The sequence below is a fragment of the Hypanus sabinus genome, chromosome 16 (genome assembly GCF_030144855.1).
Source record: "Hypanus sabinus isolate sHypSab1 chromosome 16, sHypSab1.hap1, whole genome shotgun sequence".
NCBI classification, from domain to species: Eukaryota; Metazoa; Chordata; class Chondrichthyes; order Myliobatiformes; family Dasyatidae; genus Hypanus; species Hypanus sabinus.
The window spans coordinates 81,738,553-81,765,552 of NC_082721.1; the positions used below are offsets into that span (position 1 = coordinate 81,738,553).

Below are 27,000 nucleotides of genomic sequence, written 5' to 3' on the forward strand. Positions count from 1 at the left end.
CCACCCGCTCACTGCCCATCCACCCGCTCACTGCCCAAACCCCACTCACTGCCCAAACCCCGCTCACTGCCCATCCACCCACTCACTGCCCATCCACCCACTCACTGCCCAAACCCCGCTCACTGCCCATCCACCCACTCACTGCCCATCCACCCGCTCACTGCCCAAACCCCGCTCACTGCCCATCCACCCACTCACTGCCCATCCACCCACTCACTGCCCAAACCCCGCTCACTGCCCATCCACCCACTCACTGCCCATCCACCCACTCACTGCCCAAACCCCACTCACTGCCCAAACCCCGCTCACTGCCCATCCACCCACTCACTGCCCATCCACCCACTCACTGCCCAAACCCCGCTCACTGCCCAAACCCCACTCACTGCCCACCCCCCCTCACTGCCCATCCACCCGCTCACTGCCCATCCACCCGCTCACTGCCCATCCACCCACTCACTGCCCATCCACCCACTCACTGCCCATCCACCCGCTCACTGCCCAAACCCCACTCACTGCCCAAACCCCACTCACTGCCCAAACCCCACTCACTGCCCATCCACCCGTTCACTGCCCATCCACCCGCTCACTGCCCAAACCCCGCTCACTGCCCAAACCCCCCTCACTGCCCATCCACCCGCTCACTGCCCATCCACCCACTCACTGCCCAAACCCCGCTCACTGCCCAAACCCCCCTCACTGCCCATCCACCCGCTCACTGCCCATCCACCCACTCACTGCCCATCCACCCGCTCACTGCCCAAACCCCACTCACTGCCCAAACCCCACTCACTGCCCAAACCCCACTCACTGCCCAAACCCCACTCACTGCCCAAACCCCGCTCACTGCCCAAACCCCGCTCACTGCCCAAACCCCACTCACTGCCCAAACCCCACTCACTGCCCAAACCCCACTCACTGCCCAAACCCCGCTCACTGCCCACCCCCCCTCACTGCCCATCCACCCGCTCACTGCCCACCCCCCCGCTCACTGCCCATCCACCCACTCACTGCCCATCCACCCGCTCACTGCCCAAACCCCACTCACTGCCCAAACCCCACTCACTGCCCAAACCCCGCTCACTGCCCAAACCCCGCTCACTGCCCAAACCCCACTCACTGCCCAAACCCCGCTCACTGCCCATCCACCCACTCACTGCCCAAACCCCACTCACTGCCCATCCACCCACTCACTGCCCATCCACCCGCTCACTGCCCAAACCCCGCTCACTGCCCATCCACCCACTCACTGCCCATCCACCCACTCACTGCCCACCCCCCCGCTCACTGCCCATCCACCCGCTCACTGCCCAAACCCCACTCACTGCCCAAACCCCGCTCACTGCCCACCCCCCCGCTCACTGCCCATCCACCCGCTCACTGCCCAAACCCCACTCACTGCCCATCCACCCGCTCACTGCCCATCCACCCGCTCACTGCCCAAACCCCACTCACTGCCCAAACCCCGCTCACTGCCCATCCACCCACTCACTGCCCATCCACCCACTCACTGCCCAAACCCCACTCACTGCCCAAACCCCACTCACTGCCCAAACCCCGCTCACTGCCCAAACCCCACTCACTGCCCAAACCCCGCTCACTGCCCATCCACCCACTCACTGCCCATCCACCCGCTCACTGCCCAAACCCCACTCACTGCCCAAACCCCACTCACTGCCCATCCACCCGCTCACTGCCCAAACCCCACTCACTGCCCAAACCCCACTCACTGCCCATCCACCCGCTCACTGCCCAAACCCCACTCACTGCCCAAACCCCACTCACTGCCCATCCACCCGCTCACTGCCCATCCACCCGCTCACTGCCCAAACCCCACTCACTGCCCAAACCCCGCTCACTGCCCATCCACCCACTCACTGCCCATCCACCCACTCACTGCCCAAACCCCTCTCACTGCCCATCCACCCACTCACTGCCCATCCACCCGCTCACTGCCCAAACCCCGCTCACTGCCCATCCACCCACTCACTGCCCATCCACCCACTCACTGCCCAAACCCCGCTCACTGCCCATCCACCCACTCACTGCCCATCCACCCACTCACTGCCCAAACCCCACTCACTGCCCAAACCCCGCTCACTGCCCATCCACCCACTCACTGCCCATCCACCCACTCACTGCCCAAACCCCGCTCACTGCCCAAACCCCACTCACTGCCCACCCCCCCTCACTGCCCATCCACCCGCTCACTGCCCATCCACCCACTCACTGCCCATCCACCCACTCACTGCCCATCCACCCGCTCACTGCCCAAACCCCACTCACTGCCCAAACCCCACTCACTGCCCATCCACCCGTTCACTGCCCATCCACCCGCTCACTGCCCAAACCCCGCTCACTGCCCAAACCCCCCTCACTGCCCATCCACCCGCTCACTGCCCATCCACCCACTCACTGCCCAAACCCCGCTCACTGCCCAAACCCCCCTCACTGCCCATCCACCCGCTCACTGCCCATCCACCCACTCACTGCCCATCCACCCGCTCACTGCCCAAACCCCACTCACTGCCCAAACCCCACTCACTGCCCAAACCCCACTCACTGCCCAAACCCCACTCACTGCCCAAACCCCGCTCACTGCCCAAACCCCGCTCACTGCCCAAACCCCACTCACTGCCCAAACCCCACTCACTGCCCAAACCCCACTCACTGCCCAAACCCCGCTCACTGCCCACCCCCCCTCACTGCCCATCCACCCGCTCACTGCCCACCCCCCCGCTCACTGCCCATCCACCCACTCACTGCCCATCCACCCACTCACTGCCCATCCACCCGCTCACTGCCCAAACCCCACTCACTGCCCAAACCCCACTCACTGCCCAAACCCCGCTCACTGCCCAAACCCCGCTCACTGCCCAAACCCCACTCACTGCCCAAACCCCGCTCACTGCCCAAACCCCGCTCACTGCCCAAACCCCACTCACTGCCCAAACCCCACTCACTGCCCAAACCCCACTCACTGCCCAAACCCCGCTCACTGCCCACCCCCCCTCACTGCCCATCCACCCGCTCACTGCCCACCCCCCCGCTCACTGCCCACCCCCACTCACTGCCCAAACCCCGCTCACTGCCCAAACCCCACTCACTGCCCAAACCCCGCTCACTGCCCAAACCCCGCTCACTGCCCAAACCCCACTCACTGCCCAAACCCCGCTCACTGCCCAAACCCCACTCACTGCCCAAACCCCGCTCACTGCCCAAACCCCGCTCACTGCCCAAACCCCACTCACTGCCCAAACCCCACTCACTGCCCAAACCCCGCTCACTGCCCACCCCCCCTCACTGCCCATCCACCCGCTCACTGCCCACCCCCCCGCTCACTGCCCACCCCCACTCACTGCCCAAACCCCGCTCACTGCCCAAACCCCACTCACTGCCCAAACCCCGCTCACTGCCCAAACCCCGCTCACTGCCCAAACCCCACTCACTGCCCAAACCCCGCTCACTGCCCAAACCCCACTCACTGCCCAAACCCCGCTCACTGCCCAAACCCCGCTCACTGCCCAAACCCCACTCACTGCCCACCCCCCCTCACTGCCCATCCACCCACTCACTGCCCACCCCCCCTCACTGCCCATCCACCCGCTCACTGCCCATCCACCCGCTCACTGCCCACCCCCCCGCTCACTGCCCACCCCCACTCACTGCCCAAACCCCGCTCACTGCCCAAACCCCACTCACTGCCCAAACCCCGCTCACTGCCCAAACCCCCCTCACTGCCCATCCACCCACTCACTGCCCATCCACCTGCTCACTGCTCAACCCCTACTCGCTGCCCATCTCCACTCACTGCCCATCCACCCACTCATATCCTCGCCCTGTGTTGGTCATTGGCGCAAGCAATGCATTTCACTGTATGTTTCAATGTACATGTAATAAATGTACAATGTCCTGTGTATGTTACTCAAAATGGGTTTTTTGGTTTGTTAAGAGTAGGAATGCTTCTTTGATAAGTGTTTCTCTCACAGTTGTTTTGCTTTATACTTGTTAATATGGTAATTGTATTCATTTGTTAACCAATGGGGAATGTTATTTTGTCTTGTGAGGCTGGGAACTTGGGGGAGGGATTTTTCACGGGCTTTTGGGAGAGAGCGGGAGGAGGACGTCGAGGAAGGTGGATGTGCGCTGCACTGCTCGGAAGACCACCAGGCGTGGTCCCAGGTGCGAAGACGTGGAGAGCGGGAGGGAGACGTCGAGGAAGGTGGACGTGCGCTGCACTGCTCGGAAGACCACCGGGCGTGGTCCTAGGTGCGAAGACGTGGAGAGCGGGAGGGAGACGTCGAGGAAGGTGGACGTGCGCTGCACTGCTTGGAAGACCACCGGGCGTGGTCCTAGGTGCGAAGACGTGGAGAGCGGGAGGGAGACGTCGAGGAAGGTGGACGTGCGCTGCACTGCTCGGAAGACCACCGGGCGTGGTCCTAGGTGCGAAGACGTGGAGAGCGGGAGGGAGACGTCGAGGAAGGTGGACGTGCGCTGCACTGCTCGGAAGACCACCGGGCGTGGTCCTAGGTGCGAAGACGTGGAGAGCGGGAGGAAGACGTCGAGGAAGGTGGACGTGCGCTGCACTGCTCGGAAGACCACCAGGGGTGGTCCTAGGTGTGAAGACGTGGAGAGCGGGAGGGAGACGTCGAGGAAGGTGGACGTGCGCTGCACTGCTCGGAAGACCACCGGGCGTGGTCCTAGGTGCGAAGACGTGGAGGTCGGAGGCAAGCGACGAGGGGTCGAATGGTTCGATGTTTGAGCTCCAACGATGTGCACTAAACTGACTGAACTTTGATAAGTTGGCGCCATTTTGTTTTTTTTCCCTTGCATATATATTGTATTGCCTAATACTCTTTTAATTTTAGTAAACTCTTTAAAGTGTATTTCATAACGGTATTTGTTGTGGGTTTGATACTGTGGGTGGGCACGAGACATAAACTCGATTCTCACAGCACCTGCGTGAACAGGAGGTGGGATTGGTGTGTGGCTGGATCTCCTTTTCCCCAGCCTAGACATATACCAGCCTGTTGGGTAAGTGTTACATAAATAAAGCCAATCTTTAATCATTTAATCTTGTAGCACCAGAACCCTCACACCATCTTCTCTTCCTCCTGGTTCTGCCTCCAGCATAACCACTGAAGGGCAGGTAAGGCAGAAGAAAGTCTTCAGCCGATGAATACCTCATGAACATCCATTGACTACCCTAGCACCCTTTTTAACCTGGGTTCTTTCACCTTATCTGAAATGCATTCAAAACTCTTAACAGAACATTAAAGAGGAAAGGGTTCCTCCCTTGACTGAAGAATCCCTTTTCAACAAGTGAAAAATACAATGTCTGATTTCTGTCCATCAATAGACAGTGTTGCTGCAGATTCCAGTAAGCTTCTGGAAGCTTTCTGTATCCACAGAACATCATTGACCAAATCACAACAGTTCGTACTCACCACGTGAACCTGTATCAGGCTCTGGTGCTGGGTACTTAGCTTAGAAGGCAGCTCAAAGGCAATACTCACTGCACTAATTGGAGAATAGTAATAAATAAGCACCTCATCCTCAACCAGCTCAAGTTCTGTTGAAGCTCAGGTCTTCTCACAGATCCAGTCAGATGCTTACCTCTTGTCAAAGCACCTAAGCAGACAAGAAACAGTCAAGATTATGAGCCAAGAGGTAATAAGGAGAAACTAGGGCAGCATGGTAGCATAGTAGTTAGCACAAAACTTTACAGCACAGACGACACAGGTTCAATTCCCGCCGCTGCCTGTAAAGAACTTGTATCTTCTCCCTGTGTCCGTATTTTCCTCCGGGTGCTCCAGTTCCCACCCCCCCCCCCCACATTCCAAAGACATCTTTGTAAATTGTCCTGTAATTAGCCTGTGTCTTAATAAAGAACTAGATAATTACATGAGGAAAAATGGGGTAGGAAGACATGCAGACACAACAGAGGGGAATATCAGCACTAACATGAACCAGTTGGGCCAAATAGTTTTATTATACTAAATAAAATATGTGTGCAACGATTGCCTTCATTTGCATATATTAGAGTTGGCAGATAACAAGATCTCTGGTAGAATAGTAGTTATCAGTTTGACACATACAAATTGACGGGAATTCATTCACAGGAAAAGGCTTTCATCACAAATCGTTCCTCAGTGTTTTGTCTTTGATCAATTGCTGAGTCTGCCTTCGTCATAATAGATGTAGCAATTCATTGATGAGATGACTCAGTTCAAAAAATCCATACTGAGATTCATCTGCAAGCTTACGTTACCCAAACTTATATTGCCTCACTCATAGTTGCTCCTTCTCTCTCTGCCACTTTCTCGTCCTTCCCCTCTCTCAAAGGGGCAATGCGAAATATACTTGACACCAAGATGGAAAGAGAAGTGTCAATCCAGGTAGGTTTTAAGGAACATCTTAAAGGAGGTGGAGGGCAGAGGTTTAGGAAGTGAGGTCCTGAGTTTAGGACTTTACCGGTGAAGGCATGGCCTTAAGTGGTAGTACAATTAAATTCCAAGGTGATCAAGTCTTCAGAACTAGAGAGATGCAGAGATTGCATAAGGATATGAGAGTGGTGAGTGCATGGAATGGGCTGCCAACGACTGTGGTGGGGGCGGATACGATAGGGTCTTTTAAGAGACTCCTGGCTAAGTACATGGAGCTTAGAAAAATAGAAGGTTATGGGTAACCCTAAGTAATTTCTAAAGTAAGCACACGTTCAGCACAGCTGTATGGGCCAAAGGGCCTGTATGGTGCTGTAGTTTCTCTATGTTTCTATGATATTATGGATAGGGTTGTAAAGAAAACTTCTGGCACATTGCTCTTCGAAAATCGAAGTAATTAGTACAGGAGATGGGATGTTGAAGCTGTATAGATATGGGTGAGGCCTAATTTGGAGCACTGTTGCAGTTTTGGTCATCTACCTACAGGAAAGCTGTAAACAAGATTGAAAGTTACAAGGATGTTGCAGGGTCTGGAGGGAAGATTGAATAGGTTAGGACTTTGTTCCTTGGAACATAAAAGATTGTGAAAAGGTTTGAAAGGAGTATTAAAATTATGAGGGGTATAGATAGGGTAAATGCAGGGAGGCTTTTTTTCACTGTTGGGTGGGACTACAACCAGAGGTCATGGGTTAAGGGTGAAAAGTTTAAGGACATGAGTGAGCATGTGGAATGAGCCACCAGCACAACTGGTGCAGGCAAGCTCGATTTCAATGTTTGAGAGAAGTTTGGATAGGTACGTGGATGGTTGGGGAATTGACGGTTATGGTCCCGGTGCAGGTCGATGGGAATAGGCAATTTGACATGGACTAGATGGGCCAAAGGGCCTGTTTCTGTGCTGTACTTTTCTATGACTATGACATAGGGTAGGAAATTATAGGGGCAGTCAGGGATTATTTGGCACTCAAAAAGAGGGCAAGGATATGAAAACTGAGGACAAGGAGCCAATGTAGATCAGTGAGCACAGTGGTAACAGATGAATCTGGCTAATGTGACATAAGACAAGGGCCACAGCATTTCAGATGATGTTTAACAGAGGACAGAGTGATAGAGGCAAATCAGCAGTACACCTGAACGTTCAAGTCTTGAGGCAACGGAAGGTCTTGATGAAGGTTTTCTCAGAAGAATAAATGAGGCCAATTCAGAGCCAGACATTGTTACTGATAGGTAATTTTCTGATTGCACCGACCGCTTATGCATTTTGTGTACATTTATGATACTAAGGGATTCTGAAAACGATCTGTTAGAAAACAGGGTATCTAAAATCAGACTTGAGAAAGTTGTCAGTACCAGCTGCAGAGGGAGTAAAAGACTTAGCATTTCATGTCCATGACCCATCATCACTGAGTAATTGTGCAAGTCAGCCTGTGTGCGTTAGAATGAAGAAGTAGGCAGCCCTCTCATTTCAGATAAGAAATGGTGGGTTAGAGAGCTAACAATCTAAATTAACAAGATATTACGTGACTGAGGAGGTGCTGCACTGTCCAAGGAGCAGTACTGAGATATGGTACACTGTTTCAGAGGGAACACTGAGGGAATGCTGCATTGCCTATGTGTCTGTCCTGATGGAAAACACAATCTGAACCAGCGGGCATGAAATTTGGTAACTTTATGGCAGCAGTACAATGCAATACATGATAAATAAATATAGGAAAGAAAACTGAGGTATGTCAGGTATATATACTGTACATTAAATAGTTAAGTTAAAGTAAGTAGTGCAAAATTAGATATAAAGAAGTAGTGAGATGATGTTCATGGATTCAACATCCATTTAGAAATCAGATGGCAGAGGGGAAAAAGCTGCTTCTGAATCACTGAATGTATTTTAGGCTTCTGTACCTCCTTCCCAATGGTAACAGTGTGAAGTGGGCATGTCCTGGTGGTGGGGATTCTTAACGTTAGATGAGCAGCATTAACAGGACTGTGCAAACTGTCGGGACAATACCGTGACAGTACTATCATATTGGAGGGGGAGCACTGAGGGAGCAGTATACATTTGAAAGAAAGGTACTAAGAAAGTGAACAGTGGAAGTGACAGTGACAGGATGGAGGGAGCATTAATGGCTGATGGTATCCTGTAAACCATAAAATTTGTTTAGAGGATGTGGATTTTGTTGCTCCAGAATAAAAACATGGTTTCTTAAGGTTGTTGTGGCTGCAGTGGTAATAGGGGCAAGCTCCCACTGCCTACTAAATGCTCCAAATAACATGCGCCTCAAATAGCCTCTGACAACCAAGTCCAGCTATTGGCCTTCACACGTGGCTTAGTTACCAAGCCCGGCCGAATCATTTCTGACAAGAGGCAAAGGCCGGTTACTGGCACCTTAGAACCAGTTACTTTGGGTAGACGGGGGTCATCAGCAATGGTTGGCAGCTCATGTAGGAGAAGGAAAACGCTGATCTCAAACCTCCACTGCCTTGTGGCTATGCTCACTCATGAGGGAGGCTTCGGGAGTAAACCCCAAGAGAAAATGCCAGAGCTGGAGTCCATAAGGCAGTCCTACATTGAGTTTAATGCTGGCTGGCAGCTCCTGCAACGCTGTGGGTAGCAAACTGTATCAGACTCTGCTGTTCCTTTGGCTCATCAGATGAGTGGATGGGGGAGCTAGCGACATGAGCAACAGCTTGCTCTCCACATTGTACTGCTGAGGCTTGGATCTAGACAGCTAGACATAAAATCCAGAGTCAACCCTGACCAACGGATCCTCACAGAATAAAACATACAGAAAACATCCAGCAGGTTAGTCAGCATTTGTGCAGAGAGAAACTTAGTTAATATCTCAAACTGATGATGATGGGCTCTCTCTGTTGGAGCATATTCTGGAGTTATGGTATATAACAACTATTAATTTCAACAGCAACCAGTCTTTAGATCTGAATGTGGATTGCAGATTGAGTTTAAAATGCAGCTCTGAACAATGGTCTTCCTGGAGCTGCAGCTGGGGTTCATTGCAAACCAGGAAACACCATTCACTTGAGATGTCTGCACATGCATGAATGCAACTAGAGAGACAATGCCGAGTAACATTCAATCTAGAGTGTCTGAAGTGCTGGTGTGAAGATTTAGGTGTTTGAAAATTATTTGCAACTTAAATGAAGCTTTGTCAACCCAAAGTATTGAAGTAAATGTTGTCATTGTAACCAGTGAAACTGTATTGAGTTACCATTACTCTTAAGGGCATAAAATTGTGATGTGAGTTTAGCAGGCCTCTTCTACAAAGTTGGCTGCTTGTGTGCTGAATAAAGACTTCTATATTCACCAGTTTCAGTGCCTCCATGTGAGTTCATTCACAATCACAACAGTCACAAACTGTTAAGACTGGTTATCTGACTCCACTGAGCTCAGTATAAAGTCCTGAACACTGTACCGTGCTAAATTGGAAGCTGAATTGTTATTCCTTGAAATTATGTTGAGCTTCACTGTAACAGTGTAGGCGGCAGAGCAGGTAGCTTAGAGTGACAGAGTGATGGAGTCAGAGCTACTTCATTGTTCTCGCCAACTCTTCCCCTTCTCTCCAACTTAGAACATATTTGACGGAGCGTAGTTCTGCTGGAAGGTCATTGTTCCAAAGTATTAGCTCACTTTCTCTCTCTGCAAATACTGTATAGTTTCTGTAGTTCCTATCTCCAGACTTCCAGCATCTATAGTGTTTTGCTATTTCTCTGCTGCCTCTGAATTTTATGATCTGCAGATCAATACAGAGTCAATTCCACTGTTTTAGGTGTAGTACGGACTAGCTGAGGACAGCAAGTCTCCTTAGCAAATAGGCATGACTAATTCCAATGAACTGGTTGTGCTCTGAACTGTCACTGTTACTGACACTTTAGTGGAATTAAATCATCCAGCTTCTTTGGTGGGAATGAGCTGTCATCTCCGGATAGAAGCGTAGGCTTCTGGCAGGCCATGGAAACCCAAGTTCAAAGTTCAAAGTATGTATACTATATACAACTTTGAGATTCATCTCCTTACAGTCAGCCTCAAAACAAAGAAACCCAATAAAACCCATTTAAAAAAAGATAATCAAACACCCAATGTGCATAAGGAAAACAAATCATGCAAACAATAAAAGTAAGCAAATAGCATTCAGAACTGAAGTTCACAAAAGTGAGTCAAAAAGACACAAAACCAGTCACAGCTGATCCAGAGGCCTATCTGTTGCAGGCCACAGCCTTAGTTCAGTGCAGAGATGAGTAAACCTTGCGAGCAGCTTGCTGAACACTGGCCCACCCTTTGCTTCCAGCCCCAAAGCCCTGACCTTTTCAATCTAACCCAGAGCTTAAATCAGCCAAACATCAGGTCGTACCTCGCTCTTGCACCTGGGCACTGCCATATCTCTTTTTGAATATCTGCAGTTACTCAGCTGCCTCAGAACTCCTGGGATACTGACCTCGGGTGGTGACTGTGTGCAGGGTGCACAATTGCTCTAAAACTCAGTAAGAGCACACAGTATTCTGTAGTTAGGGTATAGGGCAAATATTAATTTCAGCAGCAACCAGTCTTCAGGTTTGAATGTGGATTGTAGATTGAATTTAAAATGCAACTCTGGACAAAAGCCTCCCTGGAGCTGCAGATTGTGGCTGAATACAAATCAGAAAATACCCATTCATTTGATGTCTACATAAGCGTGAATCCAGACATATATTAACATTCATTTTGGGTGTCTGGCGTGGGTGTGAAGAAGGATGTGTTTGAAAACAATATGCAAGTCAAAGGAAGTATTTTAGATACATTGTAACTATAGAATTGTCCTGGTGTTACTTTTGATTTTTAGCATATAAAAATGTTGTGTAATATTGGGTCAAGGAGGCTTCTTCCTCCAAAATTGTCTCAATATGAAGCTTGCTGCTTATTTTTGTTGAATAAAACATTTCTATATCCTCTAGCTTCCGGTGACTTTGTTCACATTACAATAACTGCATAAGCTTTCTTAAAGTACTCTGGTTTCCTCCCGTGTAGGTCAATATGTTAATTGGTCAGTATTGTTCCGAGTGTGTACATTTGTGGAACAATCTGGGGGTGGGGGGTTGGTAGATTCATTAGAAAATTAAAACAATGGGATTCTTGTAAGACTAAGGTAAATAAGTGGTCAGGGTGGACTGGGTCTGACAAAGTACCTGCTTCTGTGCTGTTTAAAAATAAAACAAAAGGGCAGCGCAGTAGCACAGAGTGAGAGTCTGGCTTTGGGAAGCCCGAGTGTCGGGTACTGAGATGAGGGCAGGGCTGGTTTTACTCATTCTCCTGCGACTGTTTATTCCTTCCTCCGCAGTGCTGAGGCTGTGAACTGATCCAACTGCTGTGCATTTCTGTCCTGCTGGTGTATGAACTTCTGGACTGGATCTGGGAGTTGCTCCGGGAGTGGATCTGGGACTCGGCCTAGTACAGATGCTGTTGGGCTTGCTTCTGTTGTTTGCATGGTGTGTGCTTTTTTATTTCTCTCTTTTCCTCTACACACTGGTTTTTGGACTTTTTAAAAATTGGGTTATTTGGGTTTCTTGCTTTGTGGCTGCCTGTAAGTAGAAAACTTTCAAGGTGTATAATTTATACATTCTTTTATTATAATTGTGCTTTGAATCTTCAGATCTTCGGTGTTGACCATGTGGAGTTTGCACATTCTTACTCTGGTCACATGGATTTCTCTACTTGTTCTGGAATCCCAAGACATGTGGGGCTAGCGGACTGAAAGTTGCCCCACAGTGTGTAGATTAGTGGTAGAATAAGATGGGACAAGATAGAGCAACCGATGAGCATGTGGGGAGAACTGGTAGAATGGGTGGTTGATTGTCAGTGGGATAACTGTGCTGTTTACTATCAGTCCATATAAATGTCAGTGTGTGGACTCCATTTAAGCAGGCAGGTCTTAAGGAGTATTTTAATCAGCCCAATAACAAACACTGGACTCTGTATTCCCCTGCCCAATAATGGACTCTGTATGAGGATGAAACTGAAGTTCCCTCAACCACTCACCTCACATGCAATGACTATTCTTTGGCAAAAAATGTGAGCAGGAGATTAGTAAACAAAAGGGAGAAGACACAGAGAAAGTTTTAGACAGAAACTTGCAATGAAATGTGTGAGGTGAGCTATGGGAATTGACAATTTTAACAACATATCTGCTTTAAAACATTCTGCTCTGTGCGTACTTGGTTGAGATTAATTTTTAAATTTCTTGTTTGATAAGTTGCAAAGGAGACGTGTGCTTAGTATGAGGCACTAGAGTGTCAGACTCCGCCTCATTCCCCAAGACCTTTGCATTGCTCCTGACACCACTCATTAAACTATCAGTCTCCTGTCGTGTGTGGTGACTGCTCTATAATTATATCTCTTTATCAGATATAAACAAGGGTTTAAATAGAGCCAGCTCCAAGCAAAGAGAGCTCAGACGGAGTCTCATCCCACAACCAGTAAGACTTGTGCTCTCTCCGCAGGCGTCAGGCGATGCAGAAGTTCTGGTTCACTCTGGCCGTCTGGCTGCTCGTGCCGGAGTCCCAGCTGGAGGCAGAAGCTCAGGATCCCGGTCTTGGTGTCAAGCTCTGTGGGAGAGAGTTTATTCGGGCAGTCATCTTCACCTGTGGAGGCTCCAGATGGAAACGGACTGAGATAAACATGCCAGGTAAGAATTAGCATCCCATCTGTAATGTCTGCCCAGGGTTAAAGACCATATTTTGGAAGCCAGGCACAAAACAGAAAGGTTAGATTGCTGGAAATAATAGGCTCCGGAAAACTACTGTTCCCTTTCAGTGTAACTTCTTCCCCTAGTCATCTAGGGGAAAGGTGAGAATTCATTGCACTGTGTGAGAAACAGAAATCCCAGTGGTGGGAGAGCAACCAAGAGAGGCAGAATGATAACCAGCAAGAGTGTCACTGATAATCATTGTAACTACCGTTGACCATATTGTCTTGGACAGACAGCCCAAATTCCTCAGGATATGACAGACATTTCCTGTGTGACTGTGAATTCTGGTCTATTTATTCATTGAGATACAACTTGGAACAGGCCCTTCTGAACTTTTGGGCCGTGCTGCCCAGCAACCTCTGATTTAACCCGAGGCGAGTCATGGGACAATTTACGGTGACCAATGAACCTACCAACCAGAACATCTTTTGGACTGGGGGAAGAACCACAGTACCCGGAGGAAACCCATGTGTTCACAGGGAGAATGTTCAAACTTCTTACAGGCAGCAATGGGGATTAAACCTAGGTCACTGGTACTATAAAACGTTAGCTAACCACTACACTACCATGCCACAAGCTGAACCTGTGCCGTCCTGTGTATCATTAGCAGAAGCAGGTGATATTGATCTGTTTCCTGTGTTAATTTTCAAGAAATGGTAGGTTGAGCTAACAGGCTGAAGCTTTATACTATTTTGTGGGACAGGATGTAGTGAAGGGAAGTCAGAGAAGCAACAGCATCCTACATTGCTGGTGAAAACCACATCAGGATGTTCAGTTACCAAACGTAGTTAATTTGCTTACTGATAAAAAAAGCATCGTGTGAACTGATGTTATCTAATTTATCCCATGTCGCTGTCAGGCATTGCAACCTCAGTCAGCTCCTAAGGTAATAACTCATTTGGCTGACACAGTTGCTGAAAGAGTCACATGGTAAATACTACTTCATTTTTCACTATTTGGCTCATTGAGTCCATGACTAGATCACTGGGGCTGGGAGGCAGCAGCAGTATCCACTGCACCTCTGTGAATTGGTAGGTTGAGCAGAGGCTGAAGCTTTATACTATTTTGTGGGACAGGATGTAGTAAAGAGAAGTCAAGGCACTGAGCCATGAGGCAGCAGGAAGCTTTTCCCAAGGTCTGAAAATGATGTTTATGCCCCTCATCACAGAAGTAGCTGAGACATAGAACAACCTAGATTTGAATAAGGAACAGAATAGAACGGGCAGAGTTCTACAAGCTTGTGATGCTCTGTGACTGAGACCATAAGATACAGGAGCATTTGGCCCATAGAGTCTATTCCACTGTTTCATCATGGCTGATCCATTTTCCCTCTCAGCACCAATCTTTTACCTTCTCCCTGTATCCCTTCATGCCCTGATTTAACAAGAACCTATCAACCTCAGCCTTAAATATACCCATTGACTTGGTCTCCACAGCTGCCTGTGACAATGGATTCCACAGATTCATCACTCTCTAGCTAAAGAAATTCTTCCTCATCCACATTCTAAAAAGACGCTCCTCTATTCTGAGGCTGTGTCCTCCGGTCTTAGACTCCCCCATTATAGAAAACATCCTCTCCATATCCACTCTATCAAAACCTTTCAACACTCAATAGGTTTTAATGAGGTCACCCCTCATTCTTCTGAATGCCATCAAATGCTCCTCAAATGATGAGCCTCTCAATCCTGGAATCATTTTCAAGAACCTTCTTAGAAGCCTTTCCAATGTCAGCACATCCTTTCTTCTTATTCTTAGATAAGGGGCCCAAAACCGTAAACAATACTCCAAGTGAGGCCTCAGCAGTGCTTTATAAAACCTCAACATTATATCCTTGCTTTTATACTCCAGTCTTCTTGAAATGAATGCTAACATTGCATTTGCCTTCTTGTTCCTGTGTGATGGTGTTGATAGGCTGAATAGTCTCCCCCGGCCCTGTGTAACAGACTCAGGGGATGGATTTGCCTGCAGTCTGGCTTGCTGACATTGATTTCCTACTTGTTGTTTGCATTTATTGATGAGCGTGTTCTGGTCTCTCCTGCAGATATCACTGACCCCTTCTCCCACCTGCCACGGGCCATGGACGGTGCCAGTCCCGACAGCTGGGACCTTGCCAACAAAGTCACCAACTATGAACTCACTACCCGGAGATTCCTGATGGGATTTGGGGATGAGGACCGAAGCCGGAGGCGCATTTCCAATGATGTTCTGGAGGCTTTGAGGAGCACGGATAGGAAGGGGAGGGACGCAGTGGTGGATCTGTCTTTAGCTTGCTGTAGATTGGGGTGCACCAAGGGTGAGATTAGTTCGCTTTGCTAAGGTTTGTGCTCCACCATCGATTTCCCCACCACCTGCTCCCTAATACATAAAACCTAGAAAGTGGTTGGGTTCACACATACACCTTGTAATCAAAGATCCTGCTCCTGAACTCCGGAAAACACAAAGACACACAGCATAACATGTGTGGCAGCCTATTGGAAAAATCAAAGCTCTTCAATTTATGTTTGAGAGACAGATGTTGTTACGTTAAGTGCAGAGAATTCTCCCTTTGCAAGAGATTGTTCCTGTGGACTCTGTTGTCAAACACTCATTATGTATCTGTTGTTCTTCACTGCAGAAACAAAATATATCTGCTGTACAATTCCTTTTAATAAAAAATTACATTTGTCACTATAGACTGAAAAACAGTCTCAATGTTAATATAAGCATTAATAAGAAAATTGCGAATTACAATGTCAGAGACAATAACACAGCACTACAGTCTCACAGACACTAACTGTAATAAGGGAATTTATCCCATAGACACTGACTCTCACTGCATTACAGACTCACAGTTACTGACTCTAACAGAGATACTGTCGCAAACTCACTAACTCTCTCTGCACTATAGTCCATGGACACCAACACTTACTGGGATTCACTCCCACATATATCAATTCTCACTGCGATGCAGTCACAGTGGTTGTCTCTCACTGGGGTACAACCTCACAGACACCATCTTTCACTGGGGTACAGTCCAACAGACACTAAATCTCACAGCACTACAGTGCCACAGACACCTACTGGGATTGAGTCCCAGACACGAACTCTCACTGTGATTTACTTCCACAGGGTCCAACTCTAACTGGGATTCAGTTGCAAGGCAATGGCTTGAGGTGACACTGGGCAAAAAGGCACAGATGCTAAGTCCTGTATAGCACAGTCCCACACACTGCCTCTCATGAGATATAGTTCAAAGTCAAAATCAATTTCAAAGTTCAAAGTAAAATTTATTATCAGAGTACACATATGTCATAATTATTTTTCCTGTGGGCATCCACAGCAAATCTATGGAACAGTAACTATAAACAGGATCAATGAATCTGCAAGAGCATAGAAGACAACAAACTGTGCAAATACAAAAATAAATAAGTAACAATAAATAACGAATATGAAATAACAAGATAAAGAATCATTAAAGTGAGATCATTGGGTGTGGGAACATCTCAATAGACGAGTGTAGTTATCCTCCTTTGTTCAAGAGCCTGACGGTTGAAGGGTAGTAACTGTTCTTGAACCTGATGGTGTGAGTCCTGAGGCTCTTGTACCTTCTGCAGTGAGAAAAAAGTATGGCCTGGAGGGTGATTTATTGTCAAAATTTGTATCAGACCACATACAGGCCACCATTCGCTACCTTGAGATTCCTTTTCTTGCAGGAATTTACAGGAATACAGTAGAATTTATGAAATACAGATTTTATTCAAAGGATTAAATTACCTTATCTATCTCCTTGGGTTGTTACTAAATTTCCAAATTCCAAACCATTTAAACTTCATTGCGGAACTAGGTAAAGCTGTCTGTTGAGCCCCTTGCTCTTTGATCTAGCTTTAGAACCTCTTGTCATTGCTTTTCGAGAATCTAATTATATCTGTGGTATTTTAAGGAGAGGTATTGCTCACAAAATTTCACTTTACGCTGATGTATTGCTGTTTACCTCTAATGTTGAGACCTCATTACCTTGTATACTTTCTTTAATCTCCCATTTTAGCCAGTTTTCAGGATATAAATTGAACCTACATAAGAGTGAATTATTTCCTTTAAACAATTTGGTATCAATTAATACTAATCTCCCTTTTAAGGTTGTGAGGAATCAATTTACTTATTTGGGTGTAGCAGTCACTAAGAATTACAAACACCTGTTTAAAGAAAACTTCCTTAATTTATTGAATCATGTAAAAAGGATATTGTGGCGACCCATTTCCTGGCACATCCGAACCGACTCACAATTAGATAGCCTACGGGGGTTTGCGAGCACAGGGCTTTGGAGCCTCTGCGCCATGGGGGGCAGGTTGAGGGAGGCTTAAAAGTGAGGCTGAAGATTTCGAATAAAGTTTTTTCCTTCGACTGCAGTTACCGACTCCGTGTCGTAATTTTAGCGCTGCGTGTAGCACACCGCTACAATTGGTGACCCCGACGGTCCAAACGATTTTTGGACCAGAAATGACCGACGCCGCCTCTGTTCATGCGGTTTCGTTGAAACTGCTGGGTTTCTGGACACAGCGCCCGGACCTATGGTTCCAGCAAGCCGAAGCCCAATTCCACGTTCGCCAGATCACCTCAGAAGACACCCGCTACTACTACGTGGTGAGCTCCCTCGACCAGGACACAGCGGCCCAGGTCGCGGAGTTCGTACAGTCGCCCCCGGCAGACGGCAAGTACACGGAATTCAAAGCCCTGCTCCTCAGGACTTTCGGACTCTCTCGGCGCGAGCGGGCTGCCCGTTTACTGCACCTGGATGGCTTAGGCGACAGACCTCCATCGGCTTTAATGAATGAGATGTTGTCTCTCGCCGACGGACACACACCCTGCCGCATGTTTGAGCAGGCATTCTTGGAGCAGCTGCCCGAGGACATACGCCTGCTGCTGTCCGACGCGGATTTCAGTGACCCCCCCGGAAGGTGGCAGCCCGGGCGGACTTGCTGTGGAACGCCAAAAAGGTGAGCGGGGCGTCCATCGCACAGATCACCCAGCCATGCTCCCAGCAGCAAACCAGTCCAGGCCCGGCCGCACAGCCCGCCAACCCCCGGCACAAGGAACACTGGTGCTTTTACCACCAGCGGTGGGGCGCAGAAGCCCGCCGTTGTCGCCCGCCCTGCAAGTTCCCGGGAAACGCCAGGGCCAGCCGCCGCTGATGGCTACGGCGGCTGGCCATCGGGATAGCCTCCTGTATGTGTGGGATAGAAGGTCGGGACGCCGGTTTTTGGTCGATACTGGGGCTGAGATCAGCGTTTTACCTCCGACGAGTTACGACACCCGCAGCAGGGCACCGGGTCCCCCCCTGAGGGCCGTGAATGGCAGCACAGTAAGGACCTATGGCACCCGCCAGGTGCAGCTACAGTTCGGCTCCAGCCAGTTCACGTGGGACTTCACACTGACCGCCGTAGCCCAGCCGCTTCTGGGTGCGGATTTTTTGCGGGCTCACAGCCTGCTGGTCGACCTGCCCAGGAAGAGACTGGTACACGCCGAGACCTTTCAGACGTTCTCCCTGGGTGCAGCCCAGTTGCCAGCCCCTCACCTCGGCTCCGTCACGCTGTCCGACAACACTTCACCAGGGTCCTGGCGGATTTCCCATCGGTCCTGGCACCGCAGTTCACAGCGGCCATGCCCAGGCACGGCGTACAGCACCACATCCCGACCCAGGGACCACCCCTCCACGCCCGCGCTCGACGGCTTCCCCCGGACAAGCTCCGACTGGCGAAGGAGGAGTTCCAGAGGATGGAGGAATTGGGGATCATCCGGCGGTCCGACAGCCCATGGGCCTCCCCCCTGCACATGGTGCCCAAAGCGACGGGGGGCTGGAGCCCATGCGGCGACTACCACAGGCTGAACGAGGCTACCACACCGGACCGCTACCCTGTGCCGCACATTCAGGACTTTGCAGCAAACCTGCACGGCGCACGGATCTTCTCCAAGGTAGACCTCGTCCGAGGGTACCATCAAATCCCGATGCATCCTGACGACGTCCCCAAAACGGCTCTCATCACCCCGTTCGGCCTTTTCGAGTTCCTCCGCATGCCGTTCGGCCTGAAGAATGCCGCGCAGACGTTCCAGCGGTTAATGGACGCGGTGGGACGGGACCTGGACTTCGCGTTCATCTATTTGGATGACATCCTCATAGCCAGCAGCAGTCGTCAGGAGCATCTGTCCCACCTCAGTCAACTCTGCACCCGACTGAGTGAGTACGGTCTTACAATCAACCCCGCCAAATGCCAGTTCGGACTCGATACCATTGACTTCCTGGGCCACAGGATTACTAAAGACGGGGCAACCCCTCTGCCCGCTAAGGTAGATGCGGTCCGCCTCTTTCCCCGACCCACCACGATCAAAGGCCTTCAGGAATTCGTAGGTATGGTCAATTTCTACCGCCGCTTCCTCCCTTCAGCTGCCCAGATCATGCGCCCCCTGTTCGCCCTGTTGTCGAGTCCGAGCAAGGACATTACCTGGGACGAGGAGTCCGCCGCCGCTTTCGTTCAAACGAAGGAAGCTTTGGCGGACGCCGCAATGCTAGTACATCCCAGAATGGACGCCCCTACCGCCCTCACAGTGGACGCATCCAACACGGCAGTCGGTGGGGTGCCGGAGCAACTCATCGCAGGTCGCTGGCAACCCCTGGCGTTTTTCAGCAAACACCTGCGACCACCCGAGCACAAATACAGTGCTTTCGACCGGGAACTGTTGGCGCTCTACCTGGCAATCCGGCATTTCAGGTACTTCCTAGAAGGTCGGCCCTTCACCACGTTCACGGACCACAAACCGCTTACCTTTGCGTTTACGAAAGCGTCCGACCCCTGGTCGTCGCGCCAGCAACGCCACCTGTCCTACATCTCTGAATACACGACGGATGTCCGGCACGTCTCGGGTAAGGACAATGTCGTGGCGGATGCGCTCTCTCGCCCTACCGTTCATGCCCTTTCCCAAGGGGTAGACTTTGAGGCACTGGCAGAGGCGCAGCAGGCGGATGAGGAGATTCCGAGTTACAGAACCGCAGTCTCCGGTTTGCAGCTCCAGGACCTCCCCGTGGGCCCGGGTGAGAGGACCCTACTCTGTGACGTCGCCACCGGCCAGCCCCGTCCAGTTGTCCCGACAGCCTGGCGGCGCCGCGTTTTCGACTCCATTCATAACTTGGCGCATCCCTCCATCCGGACAACTGTCCGGATGGTTTCCAGCAGGTTCGTTTGGCACGGACTCCGCAAACAGGTCAGTGAATGGGCCAAAACGTGCATGCACTGCCAGACGGCCAAGGTGCAGCGGCACACCAAAGCCCCACCGCAGCAGTTCCATCCCGCCCACCGGCGTTTCGACCACATTCATGTGGATATTGTGGGCCCCCTGCCAGTGTCGCGCGGAGCACGGCACCTCCTGACTATTGTGGACCGGTTCACAAGATGGCCAGAGGCGGTCCCGCTCACCGACACCACCTCCGAATCTTGCGCCCGAGCCCTGATCGCCACCTGGGTGTCCCGCTTTGGTGTCCCGGCCCACATTACCTCCGACAGAGGCGCCCAGTTCACCTCCAGCCTGTGGTCAGCTATGGCCAGCCTTTTGGGGACTCAGCTGCACCACACCACTGCCTACCACCCACAGTCGAACGGGCTAGTGGAGCGTTTCCACCGTCACCTGAAGTCGGCCCTCATGGCCCGCCTGCGAGGAGCCAACTGGGCGGACGAGCTTCCCTGGGTCCTACTCGGCATCCGCACAGCGCCCAAGGACGACCTGCACGCCTCGTCGGCCGAGTTGGTATACGACGCGCCCCTGGTCGTCCCCGGGGAGTTCCTACCAACCCCAAGGGGGCAAGAGGAAGATCCCGCAGCAGTCCTGGGCAGACTACGCGAGAAGCTCGGTAACCTGGCCCCCATACCCACTTCACAGCACGGGCGGCACCCGACCTGCGTACCCAAAGACCTACAGAACTGTAAGTTTGTGTTTGTACGAAGGGGCGGGCATCGGCCACCGCTGCAGCGGCCATATGAGGGGCCGTTTATGGTGCTCCGGAACAACGGGTCCACGTTCGTGCTGGACGTTGGGGGGAAAGAGGAGGTTTTCACGGTGGACCGCCTCAAACCGGCCCATGTGGACCTGGCGCAACCGGCCGAGTTTCCGGCACCTCGGCGCAGAGGCCGACCTCCCAAGCAGGTTCCAGCCCAGACTGTGGGCATTGGGGGGGTGTATCGCCGGTTCTGGGGGGGGGGGGTTATGTGGCGACCCATTTCCTAGCGTATCCGAACCGACTCACAATTAGATAGCCTACGGGGGTTTGCGAGCACAGAGCTTTGGAGCCTCTGCGCCATGGGGGGCAGGTTGAGGGAGGCTTAAAAGTGAGGCTGAAGATTTCGAATAAAGTTTTTTTTCTTTCGACTGCAGTTACCGACTCCGTGTCGTAATTTTAGCGCTGCGTGTAGCACACCGCTACAATATCATTAAATTGGTCACCTCTTTCAATTTCGTTGATTGGATGAATTAATTCTATTAAATAAATATTCCACCTAAATTTATATATCTTTTTTCAGGCTTTACCCATTTTTATTCCTAAATCCTATTTTGACTTTCTTGATTCTATTTTATCCTCTTATATAAGGGAAAATAAATGCCCTCATTTAAATAAAGTTCATTTTCAAAAATCTAAAAAGTCTGGAGGTTTGGCCTTACCTAATTTTAGGTTTTATTACTGTGCAGTTAATATACAATATCTTACGTTTTAGCTATATTATATTAATTGTGTAGACTGTCCGGTTTTCTTTTGAAGCTAACTCTGTTAATAAATTTCTTATTATTTCTCTTCTTGGATCCTCACTTCCTTTATCTGTAAGTAAACTAACTGATAAATAGTTAAACATACTCTGAGGATCTGGATACAATTTAGAAAACACTTTGGTTTATTGAGATTTTCCCTTTCAAGTTCCATTTATTCTAATTTTTTTAAACCCTCCATGACTGATTTAGTTTTTAAAGAATGGGACAGGTTGGTGTTAAATGTTTTTGGGATCTGTTTGATGGAGGAAACCTTCCTTCATTTGAGCAATTGTCAGCTAAGTATAGCTTACCCAAAACTCTCTTTTTTAGATATTTACAATTCAGAGACTTCTTAAGATCTCAGTTATGTACATTTCCTGTAAGCTCAGGTAAGAACTTACTAGACGTAATTTTTAGTTTGACACCTTTTCATCGTGGTTCAATATCTACTATTTATGGTATGTTACTGGAGACAAAGAATTAAGAACCTCTGGGAACAAGATTTACAGACATCAATATCTGAGGAAACTTAGAATGAAATTCTTAAACTGGTTAATACTTTATCGCTATATGCTCGTCATTCCCTCATACAACGTAAGGTCGTACATAGAGCTCATGTGACTAAGGATAAGCTATCTCATTTTCATTTGGATATATCTCCCTACTGTGACAGATGTAATAATAGAACCATAGAACATTACAGCACAGAAGCAGGCCTTTTGGCCCTTCTTTGCTGTGCCAAACCATTTTTCTGTCTAGTCCCACTGACCTGCACATGGCCCATATACCTCCATACACCTCTCATCCATGGACCTGTCCAAGTTTTTCTTTAATGTTAAAAGTGAGCCCGCATTCACCACTTCATCTGGCAGCTCATTCCACACTCCCACCACTCTCTGTGTGAAGCAGCCCCCCACCAATGTTCCCTTTAAACTTTTCCCCCTTCACCTTTAACCCATGGCCTCTGGTTTTTTTTTTCTCCCCTAGCCTCAATGGGAAAAAGCCTGCTTGCATTCACTCTATCTTTACCCATCATAATTTTATATACCTCTATCAAATCACCCCTCATCCTTCTACGCTCCAGGGAATAAAGTCCTAACCTATTCAACCTTTCTCTGTTACTCAGTTTCTCAAGGCCCGGCAACATCTTTGTAAACCTTCTCTGCACTCTTTCAACCTTATTAATATCCTTCTTGTAACTTGGTGACCAAAACTCCAATACTCCAATACACAATACTCCAAATTCGGTCTCACTAATGCCTTATACAGCCTCACCATAACATTCCAACTCTTATACTCAATACTTTGATTTATAAAGGCCAATGTACCAAAAGCTCTCTTTACTACCCTATCTACCTGTGACGCCACTTTTAAGGAATTTTGTATCTGTATTCCTAGATCCCTCTATTCTACTGCACTCCTCAGTGCCCTACCATTTACCTTGTATGTTCTACCTTAGTTTTTCCTTCCAAAGTGCAATACCTCACACTTGTCTGTATTAAACTCCATCTGCCATTTTTCAGCCCATTTTTCCAGCTGGTCCAAATCCCTCTGCAAGCTTTGAAAACCTTCCCCACTGTCCACTACACCTCCAATCTTTGTATCATCAGCAAATTTGCTGATCCAATTTACCATATTATCATCCAGATCATTGATATATATGACAGATAACAATGGACCCAGCACTGATCCCTGTGGCACACCACTCGTCACAGGCCTCCACTCAGAGAAGCAATTCTCCACTACCGCTCTCTGACTTCTCCCTTTGAGCCAATGTCTAATCCAATTTACTACCTCATCATGTATACCTAGCGACTGAATCTTCCTAACTAACCTCCCATGCGGGACCTTGTCAAAGGCCTTACTGAAGTCCATGTAGATAACATCTACTTCATCCACTTTCCTTGTAACCTCCTCAAAAAACTCTAATAGATTTGTTAAACATGACCTACCACATACAAAGCCGAATTGAATCTCCCTAATAAGTCCCTGTCTATCTAAATACTTGTAGATCCTATCTCTTAGTACTCCTTCCAATAATTTACCTATTACCGACGTCAAACTTACCAACCTATAATTTCCCATATTACTTTTAGAGCCTTTTTTAAATAACGGAGCACCATGAGCTATCCTCCAATCCTCCGGCAGATTTGCCTCAAGATAGCAAGCACCTTTTCCTCTTCAATCTGCATAGGTTCCATAACCTCACTACTTGTTTGCCTTATTTCCATTGACTCCATGCCGGTTTCCTTAGTAAATACAGACACAAAAAAACCCATTTAAGTTCTCCCTCATTTCTTTTTGTTCTATATATAGCCGACAACTCTGATCTTCAAAAGGACCAATTTTATCCCTTACTATACTTTTGCTCTTAAAATACCTGTAGAAGCTCTTTGGATTATCCTTCACCTTGACTGCCAAAGCTACTTCATATCTTTTAGCCCTGCTGATTTCTTTCTTAAGTATTTTTTTTGCACTTTTTATGCTCCTCAAGTACCTTATTTGCTCCTGTTTCCTATACGTGTCATACATCTCTCTTTTCTTCTTTATCAGAGTTCCAATATCCCTAGAAAACCAAGTTTCCTTATTCTTATTCACTTTGCCTTTAATTCTGACAGGAACATACAAACTCTGCACTCTCAAAAGTTCTCCTCTGAAGACCTCCCACTTACCAAGGACATCCTTGCCAGAGAACAACCTGTCCCACTCCACGCTTTTTGGTCCTTTCTCATTTCTTCAAATTTGGCCTTTTTCCGGTTTAGAACCTCCACCCAAGGACCAGATCTATCTTTATCCATGATCAAGCTGAAATTAATGGTGTTATGATCACTGGAACACACACTTTCGTCACCTGTCCTAACTCATTTCCTAATAGGAGATCTAATATTGCATCCTCTCTAGTCAGTACCTCTATACATTGATTTAGAAAACCTTCCTGAACACAGTTTACAAACTCTGACCCATCTAGACCTTTAACAGTATGGGAGCCCCAATCAATATGTGGAAAATTAAAATCCCCTACTATCACAACTTTATGTTTCCTGCAGTTGTCTGCTATCTCTCCGCAGATCTGCTCCTCCAATTCTCGCTGACTCTTGGGCAGTCTATAATACAACCCCATTAATGTGGTCAGACCTTTTCTGTTTCTCAGCTCCACTCATTTGGCCTCGGTAGACAAATCCTCTAATCTTTCCTGCCTGAGTACTGCTGTAACATTTTCCCTGACTAACAATGTCACCTCCACCCCCCACCCCCCACTTCTTCCCTCTGCCTCTATCACGTCTGAAACATCAGAATTCTGGAACATTAAGCTGCCAATCCTGCCCCTCCTGTAGCTAAGTTTCACTAACGGCTACAATGTCATAATTCCATGTGTCAATCCACGCCCTCAGTTCATCAGCCTTCCCCACAATACTCCTCACATTGAAATAGACACGCTTCAGAAGATTATTACCACCACACACAACCCTTCTATTTGTGACTTTGCATGAACCTTTAACATAATTTATTTTCACCCTTGCTCCACTATCTACTCTGGCACTCTGGTTCCCATCCCCCTGCAAATCTAGTTTAAACCCTCCCCCCCAAAGCACTAACAAACCTCCCTGCAAGGATATTGGACCCCTGTAGTTCAGGTGTAACCCGTCTCTCTTGTACAGGTCCCACCTGCCCCAGAAGAGGTCCCAATGGTCCTGAAATCTGAAACCCTGCCCCCTACACCAGTTCCTCAGCCACGGGTTCATCCTCCAGAGCATCCTACTCTTACCCTCACTGGCACATGGCACAGGTTGCAAACCTGAGATTACCACCCTCGAGATCCTGCTTTTTAACTTCCTACCAAGCTCTCTATACTCACTCTTCAGGACCTCCTGACTCTTTCTACGTATGTCATTGGTACCGATGTGTACCATGACATCTGGCTGATCACCCTCCCATTTCAGAATGCTGTGCATGCGATCAGAGACATCCCTGACCCTGACACCCGGGAGGCAACAAACTATCCGTGAGTCTCTGTCACTACCACAGAACCTCCTGGCTGTACCTCCAACTATCAAGTCCCCTATCACTACTGCTCTCCTCTTCTTCTCCCCTCCCTTCTGCACTGCAGAAACAGACTCAGTGCCAGAGACCCAGCTGCCACAGCTTGTCCCAGGTAAGTCATCCCCCCCCAACAGTATCCAAATCGGTATACTTGTTGTTGAGGGGAATGGCCACAGGGGAACCCTGCTCTGCCTGCCCTTTCCCCTTCCCTCGCCTGACGGTAACCCAATTACCTGTGCACTGCACCTTTGGCGTAACTACCTTCCTGAAACTGCTAATACTAAACTTTTCATTCTCCCGAATGATCCGGAAGTCATCCAGCTCCTGCTCCAGTTCCCTAACACAGTTTGGGAACACAGTTTAGTCCAGGACCAGCCTATTGGCTCAGGGTGTCTGACACTCTGAGGGAGGAGTTGTAAAGTTTGATGGCCACAGGCAGGAATGACTTCCTATGACGCTCAGTGTTGCATCTCGGTGGAATGAGTCTCTGGCTGAATGTACTCCTGTGCCTAACCAGTACATTATGGAGTGGATGGGGGATATTGTCCAAGATGGCATGCAACTTGGATAGCATCCTCTTTTCAGACACCACCGTCAGAGAGTCCAGTTCCACCCCCACAACATCACTGGCCTTACGAATAGTTTTGTTGACTCTGTTGGTGTCTGCTACCCTCAGCCTGCTGCCCCAGCACACAACAGCAAACATGATAGCACTGGCCACCACAGACTTGTAGAACTTCTTTAGCTCCTCAGCATTGTCCGGCAGATGTTAAAGGACCTCAGTCTCCTCAGGAAGTAGAGACGGCTCTGATCCTTCTTGTAGACAGCCTCAGTATTCTTTGACCAGTTCAGTTTATTGTCCATTCGTATCCCCAGGCATTTGTAATCCTCCACCATGTCCACACTGACCCCTTGGATGGAAACAGGGGTCATTGGTGCCTTAGCCCTCCTCAGGTCCACCACCAGCTCCTTAGTCTTTTTCACTAAGCTGCAGATGATTCTGCTCACACCATGTGACAAAG

The 27,000-nt window shown here is 49.0% G+C and overlaps 2 protein-coding genes across 2 annotated transcripts in view; one reads left to right on the forward strand and one right to left on the reverse strand.

The window, feature by feature from the left end:
* Positions 1-27,000, reverse strand: part of LOC132406494 (uncharacterized) — a 148,108-nt gene that overhangs the window by 22,127 nt on the left and 98,981 nt on the right. The gene's annotated exons all lie outside the window — the stretch shown is intronic.
* On the forward strand, positions 12,859-15,796 carry rln3a (relaxin 3a). The gene is made up of 2 exons (XM_059990864.1): positions 12,859-13,108; positions 15,213-15,796. The coding sequence occupies exons 1-2, from the start codon at positions 12,934-12,936 to the stop codon at positions 15,485-15,487; spliced, it is 450 nt and encodes a 149-aa protein (XP_059846847.1). The 5' UTR covers positions 12,859-12,933; the 3' UTR covers positions 15,488-15,796.

What these genes read in the sequence shown, in the direction of transcription:
- rln3a (XM_059990864.1), top strand. Translation starts at nt 12,934, where the DNA reads ATGCAGAAGTTCTGGTTCACTCTGGCCGTCTGGCTGCTCGTGCCGGAG. An exon ending in GACTGAGATAAACATGCCAG is followed by an intron (nt 13,109 to 15,212) that starts GTAAGAATTAGC and finishes TCTCTCCTGCAG; the next exon opens with ATATCACTGACCCCTTCTCC.